Source organism: Macaca fascicularis, chromosome 20 (genome assembly GCF_037993035.2).
Source record: "Macaca fascicularis isolate 582-1 chromosome 20, T2T-MFA8v1.1".
Classification (NCBI taxonomy): Eukaryota; Metazoa; Chordata; class Mammalia; order Primates; family Cercopithecidae; genus Macaca; species Macaca fascicularis.
This window is the reverse complement of record NC_088394.1, coordinates 53866217-53888692: the sequence shown is the minus strand read 5'-3', so window position 1 is coordinate 53888692 and position 22476 is coordinate 53866217. Positions and strand designations below refer to the sequence as shown.

The 22476-nt window shown below is 54.0% G+C and overlaps 1 protein-coding gene and 1 long non-coding RNA gene across 51 annotated transcripts in view; one reads left to right on the top strand and one right to left on the bottom strand.

Moving 5' to 3' along the window:
* The window catches only part of KIFC3 (kinesin family member C3), a 105256-nt gene that overhangs the window by 80505 nt on the left and 2275 nt on the right, over positions 1-22476 (top strand). For 43 of the 50 annotated variants that reach the window (XM_065536943.1, XM_065536944.1, XM_074027115.1 and 40 more), the window contains 13 exons: positions 10069-10134; positions 10665-10808; positions 10914-11153; positions 11966-12139; positions 12720-12867; positions 12947-13077; positions 15971-16082; positions 17313-17494; positions 18705-18809; positions 20666-20796; positions 21374-21497; positions 21743-21872; positions 21959-22188. In XM_065536943.1, coding sequence (XP_065393015.1) covers positions 10069-10134; positions 10665-10808; positions 10914-11153; positions 11966-12139; positions 12720-12867; positions 12947-13077; positions 15971-16082; positions 17313-17494; positions 18705-18809; positions 20666-20796; positions 21374-21497; positions 21743-21872; positions 21959-22188 — 1917 coding nt within the window. The remainder of the gene's footprint in view (positions 1-10068; positions 10135-10664; positions 10809-10913; positions 11154-11965; positions 12140-12719; positions 12868-12946; positions 13078-15970; positions 16083-17312; positions 17495-18704; positions 18810-20665; positions 20797-21373; positions 21498-21742; positions 21873-21958; positions 22189-22476) is intronic. The other 7 variants (XM_074027098.1, XM_074027106.1, XM_074027123.1 and 4 more) reach the window with 1 other exon arrangement.
* LOC141409270 (uncharacterized) lies at positions 20451-21505 on the bottom strand. Its single transcript, XR_012428870.1, has 3 exons — positions 21366-21505; positions 21120-21231; positions 20451-20973 (listed from the first exon to the last, which is right to left on the bottom strand). It is a non-coding gene; the product is annotated as an uncharacterized lncRNA (long non-coding RNA).

Here is a 22476-nt window from a genome sequence, read left to right as displayed (position 1 = left end):
TCTGTTGTAAGAGTGGACAGAAAAAAGGATGGTCAACTGTAACGTGTGGTGCGTCATGAGCTATCACTCCCGTGTGCCCTGGTCTCCTGCTAGCCTCACTGTGGTTTGACGCAGACTTGGACTTTCCTGGAATTCTGAACGTTGCCTCTCTAAGCAAAGCCCGCCAGGGGATACACTGTGCCTTGTTTTCCGTGGTGCTGTGTTCCCAGCCTTGTGCACACTGGCTTCTGATCGGCTGCTTTCTCACACTGCTGTTCCTGCAAGGCTGTGTGGCCCCATGGTTAAGGGTGAGGGTTCTGCAAGGGTCAGTCAGATGCGAGTTCCAGTGCTAGGTCCACCACTTACTGGTCAGGTGACCTCAAGTAAGTTGCCTAACCAAGGCTTAACCTCTTAGGAGCTCAGTTTTTCTTCCTGTAAAATGGGGATAATAATAGTTCCTACCTCAGGGGAATAGGGGATGAAAAATGATCTTATGAAATCCCCCTGCCCTACTGGCAAAGCTGATTCAGTTAACGGGGCTCCATTATCACTGTTGGGATCTGGGCTTGTGGGGGCTGCAGTGGTCTCTTCAGGCCTCCCCACTGCTATGCCAGGTGGAGGAGGTGTTTGTGTATACTGAGAGCAACTGGGCCAAAGGTCCATAGTCCTTGAGCACCCAGCTGACCCAGGCCACAGAGGCTGCTCATCTCGGTCTGGTGACCGAGGTTGTGGCTGTTGGGATGACCCTCCCCAGTGTTGTTAACAACAGTTCCAGGCCACGTCCTGCTGGCCTTGAGTTCCCCTGTCCTCTTGTGGATGTCCCTAGAGCCATGGCCTCAAGGTTCCTGAAGTTCCCAACAATGTGACATGCTGCCCAGACCTCACTACACTCCTTTTTTATTTTGAGACGGTCTCACTTTGTCACCCAGGCTGGAGTGCAGGGGCGTGATCACAGCTCACTGTAGCCCCTGCCTACTGGGCTCAAGCCATTCTCCCACCTAAGCCTCCTGAATAACTGGGACCACAGGTGTCCACCACACCTGGCCCACTTTTGTATTTTCTGTCCAGACGGAGTCTTGCTATATTGCCTAGGCAGGTCTCAAACTCCTGGACTCAAGAGATCTGCCTGCCTTAGCCTCCCAAAGTGCTGGGATTACAGGCGTGAGCCACTGTGCCTGGCACTCACTGCACTCCCTTCCTGCCCCCTGCACCTCAAGAGTGAACCTTAAAAAACTGTCTTCAGGCCTGGCACAGTGGCTCACACCTATAATCCCAGAACTTTGGGAGGCCGAGGTGGGCAGATCATCTGAGGTCAGGAGTTCGAGACCAGCCTGGCCAACATGGTGAAACCCCGTTTCTACTAAAAATACAAGAATTAGCCGGGTGTGGTGTTGCACACTTGTAAGTCCAGCTACTAGGGAGGCTGAGGCAGGAGAACTGCTTGAACCTGGGAGGCGAAAGTTGCAGTGAGCCAAGATCGTGCCACTGTACTCCAGCCTGCATGACAGAGCAAGACTCCATCTCAAAAAAAAAAAAAAAAAAATTGTCTTCAGAGGCCACAGGCTGGAAAACTAGCTCTTGCCCTCAAATGTGTCTTGTTTGGCTGCCGTCTTCTTCTTCTTCTTTTTTATTTTTTTTTTTATTTTAAAAATAGATGTAACATAAAATTTACCATCTTAAGCATTTTTTTTGTTTGTTTGAGAGAGTCTTGCTCTGTCGCCCAGGCTGGAGTGAAGTGGCACGATCTCAGCTCACTGCAACCTCTGCCTCCTGGGTTCAAGGAATTCTCCCACTTCAGCCTCCTGAGTAACTGGGACTACAGGTGCGCACCACCACACCTGGCTAATTTTTGTATTTTTAGTAGAGATAGGGTTTCATCATGTTGGCCAGGCTATTCTTAAATTCCTGACCTCAGGTGATCCACCTGCTTCAGCCTCCCAAAGTGCTGGGATTACAGGTGTGAGCCACCGCGCCCGGCTGATCTGAAGCATTTTTGAGAGTTAAGTTCAGCAGCAGCACATTCTCATTGTGCAATAACCATCACCATCTGATATGGTTTGGCTCTGTGTCCCCACCCAAATTTCATCTCGAATTATAATCCCCACATATCAAGGGAGGGACCTGGTGAGAGGTGAATGGAGCATGGGGTGGTTTCCTCCATGCAGTTCTTGTGATAGTGAGTTCTCATGAGGTCTGATGGTTTAAAAGTGGCAGTTTGCCCTTCGTGCGCTCACTTTCTCTCTCCTGCTGCCATGGAAGACATGCCTTGTGTCTCCTTCTCCTTCTGCCAGCATTATAAGTTTCCTGAGGCCTCCCCAGCCATGTGGAACTGTGAGTCAATTAAACCTCTTTTCTTTTATTTATCTGTTTGTTTATTTATTTACTTACTTATTTTTATTTTTTGAGATGGAGTCTCTGTCATCCAGGCTGGAGTACAGTGGCACAATCTCAGCTCACTGCAACTTCCACCTCCTGGGTTCAAGTGATTCTCCTGCCTCAGGCTCCTGCGTAAACTGGGACTACAGGTGTACGCCACCATGCCCGGCTTTTGTATTTTTAGTAGAGACAGGGTTTCACCATGTTGGCCAGGCTGGTCTTAGACTCCTGACCTCAAGTGATCCACCTGCCTCGGCCTCCCGGAGTGCTGGGATTACCAGTGTGAGACACTGTGCCTGATGAAACCTCTTTTCTTTATAAATTACCCAGTCTTATGTATTTCTTTATAGCAGTGTGAAAACTCACTAATACACCATCCATCTCCGGAACTCTTTTCATCTTCCCCTACTGAAATCTGGGCCCCATTAAACAGTAACTCCTCATTCTTCATCTATCTCCGTGGGTTTGACTACTCATGTAAGTGGAATCATCCCATATTTGTCCTTCTGCGACTGGCTTATTTCACTTAGTATAATGTCCTCAAAATTCATCCATGTAGCATGCATCAGAATTTTCTTCCTTTTTAAGGCTGAATAATATTCCATTGTATGGATATACCATATTTTGTTTTGTTTTTCCATTCATCCATCCATGGCTTGCTTCTACTTTTTGGTTACTGTGAATAATGCTGCTATAAACGTGAGTGTACAAGTATCTCTTTGAGTCCCTCCTTTAAATTCTTTTGGGTATATACCCAGAAATGGAATTGCTGGATCATATGATAGTTCTATTTTTAATTTTTTGAGGAACTTATACTGTTTTCCATAGTGGCTGCACCATTTTACATTCCCACCAACAGTGCACAGAGGTTCCAGTTTCTCCATATCCTTATGAGCACTTGGTTTTTCGTTTTATTTATTTGTAGAAATGAGGTCTCGCTATGTTGCCCAGGCTAGAGTGCAGTGGCCATTCATGGTCGTAGCTCACTGCAGCCTCTGAACTCCTGGCCTCAGGCAATCTTTGTGCTTCAGCCTCCTGGAGTAGCTGGGACTTGCTCCTGCTTATTTTTATTTTTGCAATGGCCATCCTAATAGGTGTGCAGTGGTATCTCATAGTGGTTTTGAGTTGCATTTCCCTAATGCCAGTGATATTAAATATCTTTTCATGTCTGTTTTAGCTATTTGTATGTCTTCCCTGGAGAAATTTCTATTCAAGTTCTTTGCTCATTCTTTAATTGGTTTTGTTGTTGTTGAGTTGTAGTTCTTTATATATCCAGAATAATAGCTCCTTATCAGATAAATGATTTGCAAGTATTTTCCACGTGTTGCCTTTTCACTCTGTTGATAGTGTCCTTTGTTATACAAAAGTGTTTAATTTTGATGAAGTCCGACTTATCTATTTTTTCTTTTATTGCCTCTGCCTTTGGTGTATATCCAAGAAATCATTGCCAAATTTAATGTCATGACATTTTCTCCTCTATTTTCTTCTGAGAGTTTTATAGTTTTAGCTCTCACATTTAGGTCTTTGGGGCTTTTTGTTTTTTATTTTGACACAAGATCTTGCTCTGTTGCCCAGGCTGCAGTGTGGTGGTGTGATCATGGCTCACTGCGGCCTTGGCCTCCTGGGCTCAGGTGATCCTCCTGCCTCAGCCTCCCTAGTAGCTGGGACCACAGGCGTGTGCCACCATGCCCAGCTAATTTTGTTTACTTGTTGTAGAGACAGGGTCTCCCTGTGTTGCCCAGGCTGGTCTAGAACTCCTGGGCTCAAGCAGTCCTCCTACCCTGGCCTCCCAAAGTGCTGGGATTATACCATGCCTGGCCCTCTTTGATCTATTTCGAGTGAATTTTTGTATATGGTATAAGGTAAGGATCCAACTCCATTCTTTTGCCTGTGGATATCCAGTTTTCTCAGCACCATTTGTTGAAAAGATTATCCTTTCCCACATTAAATGGTCTTGGCAACCTTGTCAAAAATCATTTAACCATGTATGTCAGGGTTTATTTCTGGACTCTGTATTCCATTCCATTGGTATTTATGTCTGTTTTAATGCCAGTACCACACTGCTTTGATTGCTGTAGCTTTTTTTTTCATTTGAGATGGAGTCTCACTCTGCCGCCCAGGCTGTAGCACAGAGGTGCGATCTCAGCTCACTGCAACTTCTGTCTCTCAGGTTCAAGTGATTCTCCTGCCTCAGCCTCCTGAGTAGCTGGGACTACAGGCGCCTGCCATGAGGCCTGGCTAATTTTTGTATTTTTAGTAGAGATGGGGTTTCGCCATGTTGGCCAGGCTGGCCTCGAACTCCTGACCTCAAGTGATCCGCCTGCCTCCACCTCCCAAAGTGCTGGGATTACAGGCATGAGCCACCGCGCCTGGCCAAACTGCTGTAGCTTTTTAATGAGTTTTGGGATCAGGAAGTGTGAGACCTTCAGTCTTTCAAGACTGTTTTAGCTATATGGTGTCCCCTGATAAGGATTTTTCTATTTCTTCAGAAAATGTCATTGGGATTTTGTTAGGCATTGCATTGAATCTGTAGATCACTTTGGGTGGTATTGACACCTTAACAATATTACATCTAATCCATGAACATGGAATGTCTTTCTATTTATTGGTGTCATCTTTAATTTCTTTCACCAGTATTTTGTAGTTTTTAGCATACAATATTTAACCTTTGTTAAGTTTATTCCTCAGTACCTTATTCTTTTTGATGCTATTGTAAATGGAACTATTTTCTTAATTTCCTTTTTGGATTGTTTATTGTTAGTTGTAGAAATGTAACCGATTTTTGTGTGTTCATTTTGTGTCCTTCAACTTTGCTGAATTTATTAGTTCTAATTGTCCTGCTTTTAAAATCAAATTAATTCCAACATTTAAATCTTAATTAAATTCATATCAAACTCTAGACTTCCTTTTTGTCATGAAATATTGGAAGATGTGGCACCTCTGAGCTGACATTCCCACATGGCACCCACCGCTTGAGGTCGAGTGGCAGCTCCTGCCTTTGGTGGAGATGAGCATCCTTCAGCACACTCCAGCCCCCCCACCCTTTCTGTCTCTGCTTACCAACCTCATCCACAAGCTCTGCTCTGGCTGGCCCCTCATGCATTCAGCATTCCTCCTACATGTACTTACTGAACACCTACTGTGTACCAGACACTGTTTCAGACACTGGGAGTATAGTGCTGAACACAACAGACAAAAATCCCTGCCTTCACAGACCTTTCCTTCGCATATATCACTCATTTAATCCTCGAGACAGCCTCCAAGAGGTGGCCTCATTATGCAAATAAGGAAAATAAGAGACACAGAGAACTTAAGAGACTTGTCCAGGGTTACCCAGCGGGTAAGGGAATGTCTGGATTAGAACCTGGGCAGCCTGGCTTAAGAATTCAAATTGTCAGCTGCTATTACTTGCCCGTCAGTGGCAGAAGGACCCAGAGGTGAAGACTTGGCAACAGAGGCAGGGTGGCATGGACAGGGGACAGACCGGCCTGGCCAGTGGTCATAGAGCCAGGATCAGGCCTTCTGTGGGCTCCACAGGGTGTGCTGCCAGGGCCGCCCGGCTGGCCTCTGGGCTGAGTTTCCTTGAGGTTGTCTGGATTCCGGGCCCTCTGGCCTTCCCAGCTCAGCAGTTTTGGCCTGGGAGAGGCCACTTTTCCTTAGCAGACAGCTGATGATCATTGCTGGGCTTGGTGGGAGGTAAAGAGGTAACCAGCAGGTTTTCTCTCTGTGATAGTAAGAGGCCGCCTTGGAAGCAGACAGCTGAGAAAACACAGACCTGGGCTGGCCGGCCCCGCCCTCGGTCGAGCAGCTTCTGCCTGTGAAGTGTAAATGCAGGTGGTGTCAAGTAGGCAGACAGGCCCAGCTCCCTCTTCCCCTTGAGCAGGCAGGGCCGAGGCCCCCTGCAGCAGGCCCGTGACTTAGTTGCTCTGGCTGATGAAGAGCTTGGGCCTGGGAGGAGTGTCGCACAGCCCCAGCCTGGTCCGTCCTCAGCCCTGGATTGACGTCCATGCTGTCCTGGAACCGTCTCAGCGGCCTAGTGGGGAACCTGCTTTCTCCTCCATCCTGTGTCTTGGGCTCAGGCATGTGCCCGCTGCCCCTTTGCGGCCACAAGTATGTATCGAGCCCACGGTGGCGCTCGGGACCCTCCCCTGGTGGGCTTAGAGACACGGATGGCCTTTGCTGGCTGGGAGCTGCGGTGAGTGTGTGAAGGGCCCTCGGTCTCCCCTGAGGAAGGCCCCGCCTTCTGGCTCTGCCTGCTCTTGGCTTTCACTGCTCCCAGGCCGTCTCCCATCGGCCTTCCCCAGGTGCCTCCACTTCTCTCTGACTTCTTGCCTGTTTTCCCTAATTCTGAGAGATTGCCTGCCTTCAAGTACAGGAGAAAGCGGACATCTTCCCCACAAGCCCGAGACCTACACCCAGTAGAGCTGGCCAACCACCTGCCACGGAGCAGGTCACTGGTGCCTGGGCCAGAGTGCTCGTGGTGCCAGTCTGCTGCGTCTCAGCCACAGTCCCCCTGCTCTGCTGCCCGCAACAAGCCAGAGATGACCTAGTGTCTGACATCTCTGAGTAAAGGGGCCTTTTACAGCCCCTTCCTCAACTCCCTCACCATCCCCCATGCTCCCCGAGCCTGATCCCCCCACATTGCAGCCACCTCCTTCTGGGCACCCCTCTGAGATTCCAGACAGAACCCAGGAGCCCCCAGGTTCCCATTGTGATGCAAGGACAGAACAGAACCCCGGGCCGCAGGCAGGTGGCCAGTGGCTATCCCGCCTCCCACCCCAGCAAACACTGGCAAACCCCGCTCTCCTTGCATCGGGGTCGGAGTGCCTGGCAGTGACGACAGTGGAGACGATCAAGGTCAGCACGCCCAGCCCCATGCTGAGGCGGCAACCTGTCTGGGGGAGGGAGGTGGGGTGGAAGGAGACTCCAGCCTTTTGAAAAGGAAGTCGATTCACTTATGTCAGGGTAGGAAGAGTAGGAATACATATTCTTTGAGACTGAAAAATTACTGGCTGGGCACAGTGGCTCACAACAGTAATCCCAGCACTTTGGGAGGCTGAGGCGGGAAGATTGTTTGAGGCCAGGAATTCAAGGCCAGCTTGGGCAAAATGGCAAGGCCCTGTCTATATATTAAAAAAAAAAAAAAAAAAAAAAAAAAAAAAAAAAAAATTAGCTGGGCGTGGTGGTATGTGCCTGTAGTCCCAGCTATTCGGGAGGTTGAGGTGGGAGGATGGCTTGAGTCCAGGAGGTCTAGGCTGCAGGGAGCCTAGATCGCGGCACTGCACTCCAGCCTGGGTGACAGAGTGAGACCCTGTCTCAAAAAGAAAAAAAAAATTACTGAAAAGCATAAAGATTTTGTCAACTATAATTCCACAACCCAGAGATCCCTACTTTTTAGTACTGTATATTCAATGGTTTTTCAGATGTTTCTTGGACTTAATATGTTGAGCCTTTCCCCATGATATTTAAAACTCTTGATAAACATGGATGTAATGACTGAATGTCCATGTAATGTGTATACACATTGTAATTCAGCTGCCCACTCCTCTAAGCGTGGGTATTTAGGGTATTCTCAATTTTAGGACTAAATTAGCAGAAAGGCTGCCTCATGCAAACTGTCCCTACTCCCACCTGGGGCCAAAGGACTTGAGCCGTCCTCTCGTCGGGCACTGAGTGGGCAGAGAAGTGGTGCAAGCTCTGCCTCCTTGCCTGGCCTGTGGCCCAGCGTGTTGCTAGGAAGGAATGTGCTTGTCCAGGTGGCAGCAGAGCTGACCTCCTGGGGCCTGGCCTTTGGGTCACCTGCTTGTCCCCCAGGAGGCCTGGCTGGGTCCCCAGCCTTTCACCTGGGTCTTGCATTTTGGAATCCCCCTGCCCCACTGTGAGTAGGCAAAGCCAGCTCCCTGGCCTTTTTCTCAGAGGTGGGGGTGGATCCCTTGGTCCACCCCTGACCACTCAGAGCAGGCCTAACTGCTGTGAGTCAGCGCTCTCTCCAGCCCTGGGAGACAGGGACCTCCGAGGCCGAACACTACCTTGTTTGATGACAGGGACTAGCTTGATGACATCTCAACCATGTAAAGTAGGGAGATTTTACACACACCCCGCAAAATCCAGATGTCTGGCCTGTCTTAACTATGGCTGATGCATGCTGCTGGCTGTGCTAAGGGGGCAGACTCTAAACCTCTTTTTTTTTTTTTTTGAGACAGCCTCGCTCTGTCACCCTGGGGTGCAGTGGTGCTATCATAGCTTACTGCAGCTTCAGACTCCTGGGCTTAGGTGATCCTAACCCTCCGGATTACAGCTGGGATTATAAGCGTGCACTGGCACACTCGGCTGAGTTTTGAAATTTTTGTAGAGATGGGGTCTTGCTATGTTGCTCAGGCTGGCCTAGGCCTTTCTTGAAAGATGAGAATTTTCGCGATGCCGGTGTACGTTTTCACCTCCCGTGGTCTGAGGGGAAAAAATGGTGGCCGCCTTCTTAGGGGGTTCTTGGGAGTCCAGCCCTGCACAGCCCCTCACCCGCCTTACCTGGCTTTCACCTGTAGTCAGTGGACGTTGTTGCCTGTCATTTAGTAATGAGAACCCAGCTGTGTAAACCTCCTAAACTACCACATAGGAATCTGGCTCTTAACATACCTTTCCTGAGGTGAGGGGTGCTCACTACAGGACGTTCTGCAAGAAAAGTCCTAAACATGCCCTGACGGAAGCTGGAGCCAAAGTCTGTGTCTGCGGATTGTTTCCTGAGGAGAGGTTTCTGGGGGTGGGCTGATGTGAGACCAGGGTCTGGGCCTTGGGAGGGGATGGCTGGCTGGAGGACAGCTCTGGGGAAGGGTTGCTTCCCTGGGATCTGCCCTCATGGGACTGGCACCATGATGGTGTCCCCTCTTCTGGGGTCGGGATAAGCCAGGTAACCATGGCTTCCTCATGGGGTGCACACCCTCTTCCCCCTCTAATAGTCTTGGCCGCCACAGCTCTCCTGCAAGGCAGATTGGGAGCAGGGGTGGACACAGGTTCTAAGTGTGCTCTGGCTACTGGAAGACCCATCTCCACAGGTCGACTTGCCAGAGACCACCCCAAGTGGAAAATTCTGGGGGCTGGGCCAGGGTGAATCCAGGGCTCGGAGGACCTGGAGTATGTATAATCTGGGGGCCCCTTTAAAGAGACAGAACATGACATTACATAGACACAGGCAGGAGAGGAAAGAGAACATGACATTACATAGACAGGCAGGTAGAGGAGAGAGAGAGAACATGACATTACATAGACACAAGCAGGTAGAGGAGAGAGAGAGAACATGACATTACATAGACACAGGCAGGTAGAGGAGAGAGAACATGACATTACATAGACACAGGCAGGGACAGGGCTTCAGAAGGGGCTCGTGGAGTGAGGGGTCCCGAGGGTGGGCTGCCGTTGGGTGGTCCCAGGTGGCGTTGGGGTGGCTTTGGTTGCACTTGCTCTCTGGGCTTTCCTGAAGAGCTGGGGCTGGCTCTGTCCTGTGGAGGGAGAGGGCGCGGGAGGCTGTCAGTACCAGCCCAGGTTTCGCTCACCTGAAGTCCCAGGTGTGACGGGATGCTTGAACATAGGGGAACCTAAGGCCACAGCCTTAGAAGAAGCCACGGCCACATCAGTCATCCCTGGTGCTGGGCAGGAGGCCTGGGTGTGGGCTGGAGCTGAGAACTGAGTCTCACCTTGCTCCTGACTCTGTGCCCATAGGTGGAACACCTGAAGGAGAAGCTCATTAGCCAGGCCCAGGAAGTGAGCCGACTGCGATCTGAGCTGGTGAGGCCACAAGGCTGTCCTGGGGCAGCACAGGGGGCTGGCCTGGCCCTGTGTAGATGGGCCCTGCCAGGGGCAGGGGTGCAACCCTCTCTCTGCTGAGCCCACACATCCATCCCACCCTGTCTCAGAAACACACCGAGAGCCTTATCCCTATGTCCTGGGACCCTCAGAGGCCTTGTGGCTCCAAGGGGTGGGAGATTCCTTCCCGGTTGCTGACATTAAACAGGAGTGTGAACCCTGGTAGAAATATGTCTCTCCTTGTGACTTTCACACTCAGAATAGGGGCAGCAGGGCGAGCAGGCCCTGGGTTGCCACCCTTCTCGACTCTGCCTTCCACTATCTTTCTCTTGGTTTCTCTCTTGAGCTCGTTTCCTCCTCTCTTGCGCTTGCCTTTTCTTTTTCTCCTTCCGTCTGCCTTTCTCCTCACCTCCCCTCTCTCCCCTGCCCTTGTGCCATCTCCGCTGGCCCCTCTTCCTTCCCCTGCCATCTGCCCTCACCACATGCGCCCCCTCGGCCCTGGCTCTCTGCAGGGGGGCACCGACTTGGAGAAGCACCGGGACCTGCTGATGGTGGAGAATGAGCGACTGAGACAGGAGATGCGGCGCTGCGAGGCCGAGCTGCAAGAGCTACGTGCAAAGCCAGCAGGTCCCTGCCTGGGTTGTGAGCACAGCCAGGTGAGCAGAATGGCCGCAGCCCCCATGCTGGTCCTGGAGGGCCACCCTGGGTCCTCAGAGTGAGCCTGTCCCTTGCACTCATCTAGTGCCTCCCACTGGCTGCAGGAGAGTGCCCAGCTCCGTGACAAGCTGTCCCAGCTGCAGCTGGAGATGGCGGAGAGCAAAGGCATGCTGTCAGAGCTGAACCTGGAGGTGCAGCAGAAGACTGACCGGCTGGCTGAGGTGGAGCTGCGGCTCAAGGACTGCCTGGCTGAGAAGGCACAGGAGGAGGAGCGACTCAGCCGGCGCCTGCGTGACAGCCACGAGACCATTGCCAGCCTGCGGGCCCAGTCCCCACCTGTCAAGGTGAGCCCTGGCCCACCTGATCTGTGCCTAAGCCCAATGCCCCTGGTGCCTGGGGCAGGGCCAGCCCATAAGAGGAGCTTGACCTGGTCAATAGGTAGGTGCATGTGGGTGGAGGAATCATTCCAATTCTGTGCTTGATCCTGCCCCTTTCCCTTCCTGTATCCAGAGCCAGGCACCGAGTAGGTATCCAACAACTGAGGTGCCAGGCACAGATGCAGCGCAGCCTCTGGATTCTGCCCCCATCTTTGCCTTTCTTGTTTGTACCCAGGATGGGGCCCCAGGCAGGCTCATAGTAGCCTCTTGTTAAGAAGAGAAGGTTCCAGGCCAGGCGCGGTGGCTCAAGCCTGTAATCCCAGCACTTTGGGAGGCCAAGACGGGCGGATCACTAGGTCAGGAGATCGAGACCATCCTGGCCAACACGGTGAAACCCCGTCTCTACTAAAAAATACAAAAAACTAGCCGGGCGAGGTGGCGGGCGCCTGTAGTCCGAGCCACTCAGGAGGCTGAGGCAGGAGAATGGCATAAACCCGGGAGGTGGAGCTTGCAGTGAGCTGAGATCCAGCCACTGCACTCCAGCCTGGGCAACAGAGTGAGACTCCGTCTCAAAAAAAAAAAAAAAAAAAAAAAAGAGAAGGTTCCAGGAGACCCCCCAGCTTTCTGGAAAGCCAGGACCTCAAGGCTCCTCTAGTTTTTTCCAGGTTTCTGAGTGGGATGTTCCTGAGAGTTCCTTCCCCTGGCCGGCTGCGTCTCAGGGTCTGGGGTGAGGTCTGGTGCCTGCTGGCTCCACGCGCCATTCTTCCCTCGCCCTGCAGTATGTCATCAAGACAGTGGAGGTGGAGTCGTCTAAGACCAAGCAGGCCCTCAGCGAGTCCCAGGCCCGCAACCAGCACCTGCAGGAGCAGGTGGCTATGCAGAGGCAGGTGCTGAAGGAGATGGAACAGCAGCTGCAGAGCTCACACCAGCTGACCGCGCGGCTCCGGGCGCAGGTACACAGGCTGTGTGGGGGCACACACCCAGCCCGGAAGCCAGAGACAAGCCCTTGGGCCAATGCACTGGTTAAGCATTCGGACACCCCACAGACATGGGGTCCAGTCCCTCCTCTCCCCGATGGCCATGGGACCCAGGGCAAGTTTTGTCCGGTGTCCATTTCCTCATCTATTATAACACGATCTGGTCCCAGAACCCACCTCACAGTGGGGACTCAGGAACGTGATCCCAGGAAGCTTTTTGCCCAGGGCCCAGCACACAGGCTTGCTCAGTAAGTTCTACAGTGGTACTCGTCACTGTCATCACAGAGGCCCTCTCCTACCTTCCTGAGGGCACGCGACTTGGGCACCTGATGTGTGCTTAGTACTGGGTTGGTGTTGGGGGCCAATGTACAGAGCTCACAGCCCTTTACGGGGAGAGAGACAAGGCCATTCTACCCCTCCGTGTGTGCACACGTGTGTGTGCATGTGTGTTCATGGGCATGGGAGGTGACCAGTGGGGCTTCTTTCTCGGTATGGCACCTGCCCCTCTCCCTCCCACACCTCGAGGTACTGAGCCTTTTCCTGGTCTGGCTGCCAGATTGCCATGTACGAGTCAGAGCTGGAGCGGGCCCATGGGCAGATGCTGGAGGAGATGCAGTCCCTGGAAGAGGACAAGAACCGGGCCATTGAGGAGGCCTTTGCCAGAGCCCAGGTGGAGATGAAGGCTGTGCACGAGAATCTAGCAGGTGAGCTGACTGGGGCCCTGTCTACCCCACACCGCGGCCTCTCATCCCCTCCCGCCTCACAGCCCAAGTGTCCCCATAGGCGTCCGGACCAACCTGCTGACCCTGCAGCCAGCACTGCGGACCCTCACCAACGACTACAACGGGCTCAAGCGGCAGGTACGCGGCTTCCCGCTGCTGCTGCAGGAGGCCCTCAGGAGTGTCAAGGCCGAGGTGAGCGAGGGCAGTGGGTGGGAGGGTCCAGGGTGAGGGAGCGCACTGGGAGAGGCACAACATCCACCCAGGGCTCCCCTCCAAAGCTCAGACAAAGCCCCTCAGACAGCAGCCCCTGCCCCACCCATCATGACTTACTGCTGCCCTTATAGGCCCTGTTTGAAACTAGACTGCTTAGGGCAGGCATTCGGCTATTTGTCTTACTATGATTCTTTAAACCAAACATGTTACAGATAACTTCATATTTCAAACATGCAGGCCAGGCGCGTTGGCTCACACCTGTAATTCCAACACTTTGGGAGGACAAGGCGGGCGGATCACAAGGTCAGGAGTTTGAGACCAGTCTGGCCAACATGGCGAAACTCCGTCTCTACTAAAATCACAAAAATTAGCTGGGCATGGTGGCAGGTGCCTGTTAATTCCAGTTACTGAGGAGGCTGAGGCAGGAGAATCACTTGAACCCGGGAGGTGGAGGTTGCAGTGAACCAAGATCGTGCCACTACACTCTAGCCTGGGTGACAGCGAGACTCTATCTCAAAAACAAAAAACATGCTACATACATATTTTTTAAAAAATTATTTATTAGAGACAGGGTTCATTATGTTGCCCAGGCTGGTCTTGAACTCCTGGCTTCAAGCAGTCCTCCTGCCTTGGCCTCCCACAGTGCTGAGATTATTGGTGTGAGCCACCATGACTGGCCGATACAGTCTTATCTCTGTTAGGTTTAACTTAATTCTTTCAAGCTGTACTTGTATATATGAGAATAGCCAGTGCCTCTTAAGTGCCTCCTACATGTCGAGCTGTTTATAGCCGTTAGCTCCTTGAATTTGTATGATAGCTTTGCAAAGACTAATATATTTTGGGAACAGAATATAGTTCTTCTTTTTTTTTTTTTTTTTTTTTTTTTTTTTGAGACGGAGTCTTGCTCTGTCGCCCAGGCTGGAGTGCAGTGGCGCGATCTTGGCTCACTGCAAGCTCCGCCTCCCGGGTTCACGCCATTCTCCTGCCTCAGCCTCCTGAGTAGCTAGGACTACAGGCGCCCACAACCGCGCCCGGCTAATTTTTTGTATTTTTAGTAGAGACGGGGTTTCACCGTGGTCTCGATCTCCTGACCTTGTGATCCGCCCGCCTCGGCCTCCCAAAGTGCTGGGATTACAGGCGTGAGCCACCGCGCCCGGCTATAGTTCTTCTTTAAAAGAGTATGTCAATAATACGTGGACATGGTGAAAAGTCAAACTCCATAGCGGGGCATCAGGTGAATAGGAAAGGCCTCTCTGCCACCCACCCAACTCCCCCAGTGTGGCCTCTCAGCATTTCCCCCTGACCATTCTGAGCATGCTTAAGCCAATTGATATGTGTGTGTGTGAATATATGGTAGGCCCCTCCCCCACTCACAGGTTCTGCGCTCCCAGATTCAAGCAACCACAGATCAAAAATATTTGAAAAAGATTAAAAATAACAGTACAACATTTAAAAATAATAGAAGTAAAAATAACATATAACAACTATTTACACAGCATTTTTTTTTTTTTTTTTGAGACAGTGTTTCGCTCTTGTTGCCCAGGCTGGAGTGCAATGGCGGGATCTCAGCTTACTGCAACCTCTACCTCCCGGGTTCAAGTGACTCTCCTGCCTCAGCCTCCTCAGTAGCTGGGATTACAGGCACATGCCACCATGCCCAGCTAGGTTTTTTTGTTGTTGTTGTTGATTTGTATTTTTAATAGAGGCAGGACTTCACCATGTTGGCCAGGCTGGTTTTGAACTCCTGACCTCAGGTGATCTGCTCACCTTGACCTCCCCAAGTGCTGGGATTACAGGCATGAGCCACCGCACCCAGCCCCTACCTGGCATTTTCATTGTATTAGGTATTGTAAGTAACCTGGAGATGATTTAAAGGACATGGGCGGGGCTGGGCACAGTGGCTCATGCCTGTAATCATAACACTTCAGGAGGCTGAGGCAGGAGGAGCACTTGAGCCCAGGAGTTCAAGACAAGTCTGGACAACATAGTGGGACCCCATCTCTACAAAAATAAAAAAACTAGCTGAGTGCTGTGTCCTGCACCTGTAGTCCCAGCTACTCTGGAGGCTGAGGTGGGAGGATCGCTTGGGCCTGGGAAGTCGAGGCTACAGTGAGCCAAGATAACACCATTCATGGTGAGTTTCCACCACGTCCACGGAGCTGTGATTGCACTCCAGCCTGGGCAACAGAGCAAGACCCTGTCTCAAAAAAGTAAAGTATATGGGAGGATATGTGTAGGTCACAGGCAAACACTATATCATTTTATATCTGGGGCTTGAGCATCTGTGGAGTTTTATATCCTCCATGGTTACCAAGGGACGACTGTATACACTGTATACACTTTCCTTCTACCCCAGAAAGGGGACGTGTGATTCTGTATACAGCGGGATACTGTATGTGTGATTTTGCATCTTCTTTCCCCCTGTGAAATGTAACTGGGAGATCTTTATAGATTCATGATTTAGATGGTATTATCCCTGTTTTCCAGATGTGAAAATTGAGGCTTAAAGACATTGAGTCAGCAGTCTCAGATCCCCAGCTACTCAGGGGCAGAGCTGGAATTTGAGTCTGGTTGAATCACATAGTCAAGCACTCATGCTATGGTGTGGAGGCTGAGTCCTGGCTCTATGCTTATTAGCAGAGCAGCCTTGAGCTGTCAGCTTAGAGTCTCTGGGGCTCAGTTTCATCATCTGTAAAATGGGGATGGCAGCAGTACCTACCCAGAGGGGTGATTGCAATAGTCTGACATGTGATAGTGTGTGTCAGGTACTCAGCCAGGGGCAGGAGGCAGTGAGCACCCCTCAGGGGTGGGCAGTTGGGCCAGCAAGGCTGATGGAGCTGACCCCCTGACAGTGGTGTGCACCCCCCACCAGATAGGCCAGGCCATCGAGGAGGTCAACAGCAACAACCAGGAGCTGCTGCGCAAGTACCGCCGTGAGCTGCAGCTGCGCAAGAAGTGCCACAACGAGCTCGTGCGGCTGAAAGGTGACTGCAGGAGGGCTGGGGGTGGACACCAGCCTCGGGGCCTCGACCTGGCTTGGCAGTCATGCCTGGAGCTCACCCCACCGTTGAGGCGCTATTCTAATCCCATCTCTGTAGATAAGGAAACAGAGGCACAGAGAAGGCAGGGAACTTGCTCAAAGCCACAGGGATATTAAATGGTCCGCCTTGGATTTGAACTTGAGTCTGTCCAGCTCAGAAGCCCTGGCCCCAGTGCTTGGGCAGGTGACTCCCCAGGCCCTGGATGGCCGAGGGGTGTGGTACTGCAGCACTGGGTTGTTGGCAGCTGGAAAGCCACTTGTTCTGACCTGGGGCCTGGTCAAGCTTGAGACTCCACCATGCACTGCATGGAGCTCTAGAGTGCCTGCTCTGTGCCAGGTGCCGTTCCAGCCCGAGGCTATGGTCATGGCCCCACAGACTGCCTCCTGGTGCTCACTTTAGTATGAGAATGGACAATGGTGATTGTCAGGGAACCCCAACCCTGCCCCTTTCCAGGGCTGAGACAGGCTCTCCTGGGTATGGGACAGGCAAATGTGTTGAGGGGCTTCCCAGAGAAGGCAAAGTTAGAGCTGAGACCTGGATGGTGAGCTGGAACAGATGGGTGAAAAGGGAGGGCAGGTGGGCCATGCTGGAAGTGGGGGATGTTTCCTCTTCATTACAAGAACACAGGAATCCCAACGAAGGCTGGAAGTAGATGGTGGCATGACCAGCTCATGCTGCCAGATACCCTTGTGGCTGCCCCACTATCTGGGCCCTCAGATACACCATCAGTCATCACCTGCTGCCAGGCCTATATGCCCATCTGATTCCTAAGCCCTGTCCTGCCATTCAGAAGGCTCTTTGCTCACTGGGGCCCAAGCCCCTCATTGTCTAGATGAAGAAACTGAAGTCCAGGGAGGAAAAGAGAGTATCCGTTCTGGCGTCTCATCCTGACTGGGTGCAGTGCCTGAGCCCCACAGCTGATCTTTCCTCCCCATCCCCAAGGCAGAGCTCCACCCCAGTCAGCTGGTCTGTTCAAGAAGAAATGTACTAAGTGAATGCATACTATAGTGTGAATGATGGATAACAGCTTTGTGGGCCCCCTTCCCCTAGGGGGCTGTGCTTAAAAGTCAGGGGACTCCTAGGCCAACTGGTCTGCCTGGGACACCAGTGGACCAGAGTGGAGACTGGTCTTGACATGGCCTGGGCCCATTTCCCCATCCGCAACCAACCCAGGGAACATCCGAGTGATTGCTCGTGTCCGGCCAGTCACCAAAGAGGATGGGGAAGGACCTGAGGCCACCAATGCTGTGACTTTCGATGCCGACGATGACTCCATCATCCACCTGCTGCACAAGGGAAAGCCTGTGTCCTTCGAGCTGGACAAGGTGTTCTCCCCACAGGCCTCGCAGCAGGACGTGAGTGTGGCCCCATGCGGGAAAGGGAAAGCAATGGAGAGAGGGAAAGACGGACTCACAGGGAGGGAGAGGGGCTGGGCAGGAAGAAGCATAAGAGTGGGGGGTACAGGAATCAGAAGTGGGGAGCCAGGGTCCCGCACCTTCCTCTGGAGGACAGAAGAGGGTGGGAAGTTAAGACTGAAGGCCTTAGAAGCCTCCTTTGGAAGGAGAGATCCAGAAACAGCCCATCCCCTCCCATGGCTGTGGTTCCTTCCATCCCCAAGGCCCCTTCTACCATGTGGCCCCGCCCACCCTTAAGGCCCATCCCACTATCATAACCCATTCCATTCTCTCAGCTATGGCTCCTCCCACCATGTGGCCCCTCCTATATCCAGTCCCTTCCACCACATGGCCCCACCCACAGCCTCTCCCACCGCCATGGCTTTGGGTCCTCCCATCCACGTGGCTCCTTCTACTGCATGGCCCTGCCCACTCTCAAGGCCCCTCCTTCCATCACAGCCCATCCCACCCTCATGCTGTGGCCCCTCCATCTGCATGGCCCCACCCACACTCAGGCCCCTCCCACCATGTGGCCTCACCCACCTTCAGGCCCCTCCCACTATCACAGCCCCTCCCACCCTCATGGCTGTGACTGCCCACCCACATGGCCCCATCTGTCTTCATGACCCTGCCCATCTTCTCCATCTGGGAGTACCCTCCTGTATCAGTCCCCTGGGCCTTCCTAGGAATCCCCCGACCCCCAGAGGCTGTATGAGAACCATGTGTTCTCAGTGTCCACTCTTCCCTTGTCTCTGCCCAGACCAACCTGCTAGCCCTACCAAGGCCTGTGCCCTCCTGTTCTCATGTCTGGTTCTGTCTTTGCCCCCATCCGCTGATGGCTGGCAGGCAGGCCCAGGCCAGAGAGTCCCCAGGCATGTGCTGGCCTCTGCCTTCCTTGTGCTGAGCGCTCTTTGAGAGAGAGCAGGAGGAGCTGGGGGAAGGGCAGCAGGCACCAGCCTGTCTTCCCTGCAGTCTTTGGGCGGCCCAGTTGCCCACTGATGTCTAACATATGACTCACGAATCACGAATCATTGTGAGCTGAGTGACTGCAGTAACACGTGCTGTGGTGTTGCTGAAGGACAGCATGGTTGGGGAGGTGGCTGGACTTGTAGCTGGTGGTCCCAGTGGCCCTGGAAGCCCCCCACCAGCCTCCCTGCCACCATCTTCCCAGGTGTTCCAGGAGGTGCAGGCCCTGATCACCTCTTGCATCGATGGCTTCAATGTCTGCATCTTTGCGTACGGCCAGACGGGTGCCGGCAAGACATACACGATGGAGGTGGGTGCTGCCCCACGGGGTGGGGGTTCACAGTGAGGTATGAAGGGAATGCGGGCTCCTTCATTGGTCTTGGGGTTTTGTGCAGTGTGTGTTTTGCCTCATTTGGTCCTCACAACTCAGGAGCAGAGGCTGTAGTTATCTGTGTTAGCCCCAAGGCACCAGGCCTTAAGAGGGGGCCCCCTTGCCCAACGGTACCCACAATGGGCCCAGCAGGACTGGGGAAGAGGCAAGGGGGGTCTGTCATCACAGGGATCTTGGCCTGGGGACAGAGTCCAGGGCAGGCCACCCACCTCTCTCAGGACCGGGGCTGCATTTCACCTTGACTGTGCACTGCACGCCCCTGCTTTATGGCTGCCTTGGCCGGGCCTGGGGGATCTGGGATGAGTGGTTGGTCTCAGTCCTCAAGGAGATCCCAGGGCAAGACTGGCATGCGAAGGCTGTGGTGGGGAGCCCAGCTCTTGCTGGTGGCCCCTGGGGCCAGGCCAAGGCTTCCTCTCCCTGCCTGTCACCGGCGCCCTCCCAGGTGTGGTGGAGCAGGTGGCTGGCCAGGGAGGGGGGCATTGAGATGAGGAAGGATCTTGACTGTGGGCAGAGGGCAGTGGAAAGCTAGCCCTGACTCTTGAGGGGGTGCTGTGGGATTCCCTAGGTCAGAAGGAGGCCAGGTGGTACGGCATCTGGGCAGGGGAAAGGGCTGGCCAGGCCTGCTGGGCAGGGAGCCTGTCATGGCGGCCCTCTATTTCCCATCTGGACTCTGCTGTTCCCTCAATTCTGGAACTAGTGAGACTAGTTAGTGGGGGGCAGGCCAGGCCAGGTGGGAGGAGGAAGGGGGTGTGTGCAGCATCCCCTGGGCTCCCTGTTCTGCTTTGGGATTGCTTAGAGTTGAGTTGACCACCAGAAACATCAGCGTTCGTCCTCAAGCGTATCTGCTGATGCCTGAGGCATATCGGGCATTGTGCCAGGTACAGCTTTGACCCAAACAGTCCCTGCCTCCACAGGGGGCCCTCCCCACAGGGCCAACCTGGCTGTGGGGAGGCAACACAGTCCACATAAATCAGCAAGTGTCCTGTCAGGCCAGGGAGAAAAATAAAGCCAGGGATGTGGAACTGACTAGGGGGAGGGACAGGGCGTTTGGGGGTGCTGGGCGAAGGAGCAGCCTCCCTGAGGGAGATGACAGAGCCGACCACGGGGAGGTCAGAGGAGCACCCAGGGCAGAGGGAGCTGCAGGGCCAAGGCCAAGAGGCCAGAGCATGCCAGGGGCACCTGAGGCCTGACCAGGAGGCCCCTGTGGCAGGAATAAAGAGAGGGTGAGAGATACTGTCAGAAGAAGGGCGAGGGCCAGGCTCCCAGGGCCTCGAGGGCCCAGGTAGGGACTCCAGGTTTCCTTCTAGAAAGGCCGGCCCACCCCTCCTGCCCCAGGACACTGGTCCACTCCTCCCTGTGCCTCCTCTCCACCACCCACAGAGCCCAGGCCTCAGCCTCCCTGAGATTGAGCCCCTTTCTGGGCAGTGGTGGGGTCATTCATTTCCAGCACCCCTCCCAGGTGGCCCCACAGGGCCAGGCATGCATCTGGCCGTCAGCTGGCCTATGTGGGGTCTGGGCCAGGCCCCTCACCCCAGTGCTGGACAATGAGTCTCAGGGTAGTCCTGGCAGGGCGATACCATTTTAATGGTGGGGAAATAGAGGTGCAGTTGCCTGCAGCTGGTGGAGGGCATTTTGGGGGACAGTGGCAGGTAGGTAGGAGGTTTGGGCAAGGAGGCTTGCCTGTGAGGAGTAACCAAGGGGCTTGGGGGACAGACGCCACACGAGCATCTTTGGGGACAGGCCTGGCTCACTGGGGCCTTTCCTTCTGCCCCCAGGGGACCCCTGAGAACCCAGGTATCAACCAGCGGGCCCTGCAGCTGCTCTTCTCCGAGGTGCAGGAGAAGGCGTCTGACTGGGAGTACACCATCACCGTCAGCGCCGCGGAGATCTACAACGAGGTCCTCAGGTGGGAGCCCCAGGGTGTGCAGAGCAGGCCTCAGGGGCAGCTTTGGGGTCCTCCGGGGTGGTGCTGGAATGAGGTCCTCAGGTGGGAGCCCCAGCATGTGGGGAGCAGGCCTCAGGGGCAGTTTTGGGGTCCTCTGGAGTGGTGCTGGAGCAATGGGGGATAGGAAGTGGGGTCTTCCTGAAGGGAGTACAGGGAACAGATGAGGCCATCAAGGGACCTGGCTGCAAGTCCTGACTCAGCCCATCGGTTTGGGTGGTCCTGTGGGGAGGAGGGGCTCTCTCTCAGCCTGCCCCAGCCCAGACCCAGGCAATCCTTGCCCCTACCTGTGGGCTGCACCAGGTGGCCGTGGGTGAGAGTGGGCAGCTGGGGCCCTGCCCACAGGGCTCATTGCATTGTGGAGTGAGATCTCTGCGTCAGCTGAATGCGGTGGAGGAGCTGGAGGAGGAGAGATGCGCTCAGCTGATGGCTGAAGAAGGCTTCCTGGGTTGGGGGAACATTCCTGGCTGGGGGGCTGGGTGCAGTGCAAACAGCAGCCAGAAATGGGAGGAGGGCGTGACTGTCTCACCTACCCCTCCAGGGACCTGCTAGGGAAAGAGCCTCAGGAAAAACTGGAGATCCGGCTATGCCCAGATGGCAGTGGGCAGCTGTATGTACCAGGGCTGACTGAGTTCCAGGTGCAGAGCGTGGACGACATCAACAAGGTGTGGAGGAGGGAGCCCCTGACCACAGCCACGCTGCTCTAGAGGACAGAACTGGGTTTGAATGTAGGCTCTGCTGTGTCCTAAGCACGCACCCTTGGGCAAGTCCCCACACCTCTCTGAGCCTCAGTTCCCTCATCTAAACTGCAGAGGGTGGTGCCAACTCCTCACGGGTGCTTGGAGCCAGGTGACTCTGAGGACCCCATTCTCAACGCTGTGCCTCTGCCCTCCCGCTCCCAATCCCCCAGGTGTTTGAGTTCGGCCACACCAATCGCACGACGGAGTTCACCAACCTCAACGAGCACAGCTCCCGCTCGCATGCGCTGCTCATCGTGACGGTGCGAGGCATGGACTGCAGCACGGGCCTCCGCACCACGGGTGAGAGTGGCGGGCAGCCTGGCCTGAGGATTCCCACAACCACAAGGGGCATGGCAGGCCTGATCTGCTGGGTGCCCTCCCTGCAGGGAAGCTGAACCTGGTGGACTTGGCTGGCTCCGAGCGCGTGGGCAAGTCAGGGGCTGAGGGCAGCCGCCTGCGGGAGGCACAGCACATCAACAAGTCGCTGTCAGCTCTGGGGGACGTCATTGCTGCCCTGCGCTCCCGCCAGGGCCACGTGCCCTTCCGCAACTCCAAGCTCACCTACCTGCTGCAGGATTCACTTAGTGGTGACAGCAAGACCCTCATGGTGGTACAGGTGAGTGCCTTGGGTTAGGGCGGGCCAGTCCCTAGAGTGGAGGGGCTGCGCTAGCAGCGAGACCCGGTCACCCCAGGCTGTGCAAAGGGACCCTTGTCTCAGCAGCTCCATAGTCAGCAACAGCCCCCAGCCCCAGACCTGGCCACACACACCCTGTGTGACTCCCAGTCCCTCCTCTCCACCTTTGACCACGCTACCTCTGCCACCTTGCCTGCCCTCCCACCCCATCTCTCAGTCCTCTCCAGGAAGCCTTCTGACATCCCCAGCTGTGAGCTCCCTCTGTTGGCC